The following is a 3,525-nucleotide window of genomic DNA, read 5'->3' as shown; positions in this document are numbered from 1 at the left end:
TTCCCCCCAAAAAACGCAAATTGTTCCGAATAGAGCGCCTTAATGCTCTTAGCTTGTAGTTTTGTTCCTTTCCTCCATAATATTTTTTTCCATTTCATTTACACCCTACGTTTAATAGTGTGAATTTATAGCCTAAAGCGTGTTGTAAGTGTAGGGTACATAAATAAAAAAAAATGTTCAAAAACATACCATGATTGCTCTATAAAACTATGTATTGTGTGTTTACGTTTTATTTATTTAGTATAGATTTTGATCGTAATATTGTTAATTGCAGGCATACGAGACGCTGTGCCTGATGCCGCTGGGGGGCGGGGAGAATACCTCAGGGTACAAGGGCTTCGGCTTGTCCGCTATGGTGGAACTCTTCTGTGGCGTATTGTCAGGTAAGTTAACATTATACTATAACTAGCTGCTGTCCACGACTTCGTCCGCGTTATATTAGAAAACATACGAACTATGTAAATAACAAAAAGCTTCGTATCGCTCGCGAACCGGACATTTCTCGGGGATGAACCGTATTCCATGTGTACTCCAGACTTTGTTTTATATATGTGCCAAATATCGAGTAAACATTAAAAAACTAAATTAATGAATACCATGGGAATCGTTACTGTTCCCGGGATAAAAAGTATCCTATGTGTTCTTCCAGACTATGCTCTAAGCCTGTGCCAAATTTCATGGAGATCCGTTCAGCCGTTTAGGCTACAAACGCTAACAAACATCCATCCATCGTAACTTTTGCATTTGTAATATTTGTATGATATGATATGATAGTCACATTGTAATAAGACACTATTACAGTAAGACTACATATTATTGCAATAGTAATAAGTAAATAATAGTATAACAATAACGGTGTCCTTTTACAATGTTACTACTATCACTGTGTGGGAGAGAGAGAGAGAGAGAGAGAAAGTATATTTAACGTTATGAAGGTAAATTGTAGGTTCCCTGTACGGGCACCACATAAGGTCGTGGTCGCACAGCGGCACGGGCGGCGCCGCCGACCTCGGCCAGTGCTTCGTGGCGCTGGAGCCCGGCTGCTTCGCCCCCGGCTTCCCGCAGCGCCTCGCGGACTGTCTGCAGCACTGGAGGCAGCTCGCACCCGTATTGTCTCTTACTATACAAAACTAAATAAACTTACACATGGAAATTTTGCGACTAAGAGTAGGTTGCGCCAATACCTAGTATCTAATCAAAATAGATTGAGTCATTCAGTACTTGTGATGTCGCAAAATCTATTATATCTATCTATAATACTATATCTATTCGTCTATCAATACTCTATACTTATTTAATAAAGTAAACAACACTACTTTGTGGCGTAAGATGTCAGCAACCACAGCATGTTTTTGAATAACTCTTTCTTTTATAAAAAGCCCTAAACTCTCGGCACGCTTTAGGCTATATATTTTCACGATATTAAACTTAGTTTGTAAATAAATTGGAAAAAACCTATATGGGAAAGGAACCATAAACTATAAGCTGATATCATGGAAGTAAGGTTGCGATTTGTTCATTTTTATATAATAAAGAACTAGCTATTGCTCGCCACTTTGCCCGCGTGAAATTAAAAAAATAAATAATAAAATATATCCTATGCTACTCTCAAATAAATTACCTTTCTAAAGCTGAAAACGTTATTAAATTCCGCCCAGTAATTTTTGAGTTATTTTAATAGATGCAAAAATACAAATGTTTCCTCTTTATGAGCTTTTCTTTCTCTAGATGCAAGGGAACATCTCTTATTTATAAGGAAAGTGGGTAGTGCATGTGTTATCAAGATTTATCTTGTTATCTCTGCAGACTGACCCGAGGCTGCCGGTGCTGGCGCCTGGGGACAAAGAGAGGAGTAGCGCAGCAGCCACCGACAGCTGCGGCTGCGTCTCCTTCCTGCAGCAGCAGCTGGACTCCAGCGCCGCGCTCGCCGACAGGCTCAATGTACGACCTATGCAAATCACCACATAATTGTTAGTATACAAATCAACACAAATAACTTGTAATTCCTAAATCCGCATATAGAGAAATTAGATCGCTCTGGCTGTCTTTTTTTAAGACCAAAATATATCTGCAATGTTATAGTAGAAACAATGTTTTAGACTGCCTTTTATAAACTAACTTTATTTTTAAAAAACACAAGCTGAGATGGGGATAGTTGACAATTTAAAAATAGACTTTTCCTTAATATTTATTAAAATAAAAAAAAATGTAATTTTTTTTTTATTTTTACGTTAAAATATTGTCACAATTATTGTAATTTCGAGATAACGGATTTGATTTTAGATGTTGTTTTGAAGAAACTATTAGCCTAGTCTTTTATATTATTATTTAGTGTAAGTAACAACTATTATACAGTAAGAAAGGACACAAGACAGAATTTAAATATGGTTATGAAATAAATATTTTGTTAAAACTGTGTTTTTTTTTAAATAATTTTTGTCACGTCGTTTTAGAGCCAGAAGATAGAAATAAAGATAAAAAGTTTGGATCACTAGTAATTAATTAATTAACATATTAAAGAAATACGCAAAATATGATTTTGATTCTGGCTGTACATTATAAGTACTGCTGCCATATATTTTTCTTTTGTAGCTGTCATTTCGACCTGTCCGTCAAAGTCACGTCAAAAAACGACATTAGCTGTCACAAATGTTCGTTTCCACTGTACTTTTTCGGCCAGTTTCGATAAAAGGTCAGGTGCCCTAACACTGTATATTTAATATGATGCTGGTCATATTCCAAACTTTTTTTGCGGAAACGGCAAATATCAAGCGTTTTGCCATTCCTTGTTTTTCGGATAAAAATCATGTTAGATGTTACTGTACAGTGAGCATGGAGCTATCTCCATTTATAGGATGTTCGTACCAACGGTCTTCTTTTCGTTACTATTTGCCCTGTCCAGCAGACAAATCGCACTACCTCACATATAATGGTAAAAATGCCTCTAGCTTTGTTTTAATAACCGACTAAGGTGTACAAAGCCGCCGACATCCGATTGAAAATTATGACAATGAATACAAGCACTTCAGTGTTGCCCAAAGTTAAGCGATGTTACCATATTTAAATAACGTTGGGTTTCATTTAATAAAACGGGAGGGTCTTAAAGAATTTTGTGTATGTGGTTTAATGCACTATTTTGCCTACCAAAAATACCTGGTTCGGGTCCTCTTGATATACAAAACCAGCTTATAAAAATGGACATTCATTTAGAAAAGTATAGAACCATAGAACCATAAAAATTATTCTGTCAAAAGAATTAATAAAAGTACAATTGTCATTCAAAACATTTAATTTCATTTTAGAATCTTTATTTTTTGAAAACGTTTATTACCAAAAGATACCATATATACAAGAAGAAATATGATACAAGAAGAAAGATAAACGTTGGTAAAGACAGTTGGAGGATAATCTTTTGTTTGGTACTTGGTCACTTTATTTAAAACCATAGGAGAATCGGACAGCAGTCCGGTACCTTTAGTGTAGTAGCACTAAGGGTACCCACGTGATCTTTTAGTACGACTAATC

General features: G+C 35.8%; 2 protein-coding genes across 4 annotated transcripts in view; both read left to right on the top strand.

Moving 5' to 3' along the window:
- LOC106102544 (uncharacterized oxidoreductase YjmC-like) overlaps nucleotides 1-2,171 on the top strand; it is an 18,986-nt gene extending 16,815 nt beyond the window's left edge. For both annotated transcript variants that reach the window (XM_013282060.1, XM_013282059.1), the window contains exons 7-9: nucleotides 275-383; nucleotides 947-1,107; nucleotides 1,807-2,171. In XM_013282060.1, coding sequence (XP_013137514.1) covers nucleotides 275-383; nucleotides 947-1,107; nucleotides 1,807-1,968 — 432 coding nt within the window. In that variant the 3' untranslated portion in view covers nucleotides 1,969-2,171. The remainder of the gene's footprint in view (nucleotides 1-274; nucleotides 384-946; nucleotides 1,108-1,806) is intronic.
- A 1,085-nt stretch (nucleotides 2,172-3,256) lies between these two features.
- LOC106102249 (uncharacterized oxidoreductase YjmC-like) overlaps nucleotides 3,257-3,525 on the top strand; it is a 5,468-nt gene continuing 5,199 nt past the window's right edge. For both annotated transcript variants that reach the window (XM_013281673.1, XM_013281672.1), the window contains exon 1: nucleotides 3,257-3,419. The gene's annotated coding sequence lies outside the window, so the exon portion shown is untranslated. The remainder of the gene's footprint in view (nucleotides 3,420-3,525) is intronic.

Source organism: Papilio polytes, unplaced genomic scaffold, assembly GCF_000836215.1.
Source record: "Papilio polytes unplaced genomic scaffold, Ppol_1.0 DF823923.1, whole genome shotgun sequence".
Taxonomy (NCBI): Eukaryota; Metazoa; Arthropoda; class Insecta; order Lepidoptera; family Papilionidae; genus Papilio; species Papilio polytes.
This window is presented reverse-complemented; position numbering and strand designations above follow the sequence as displayed.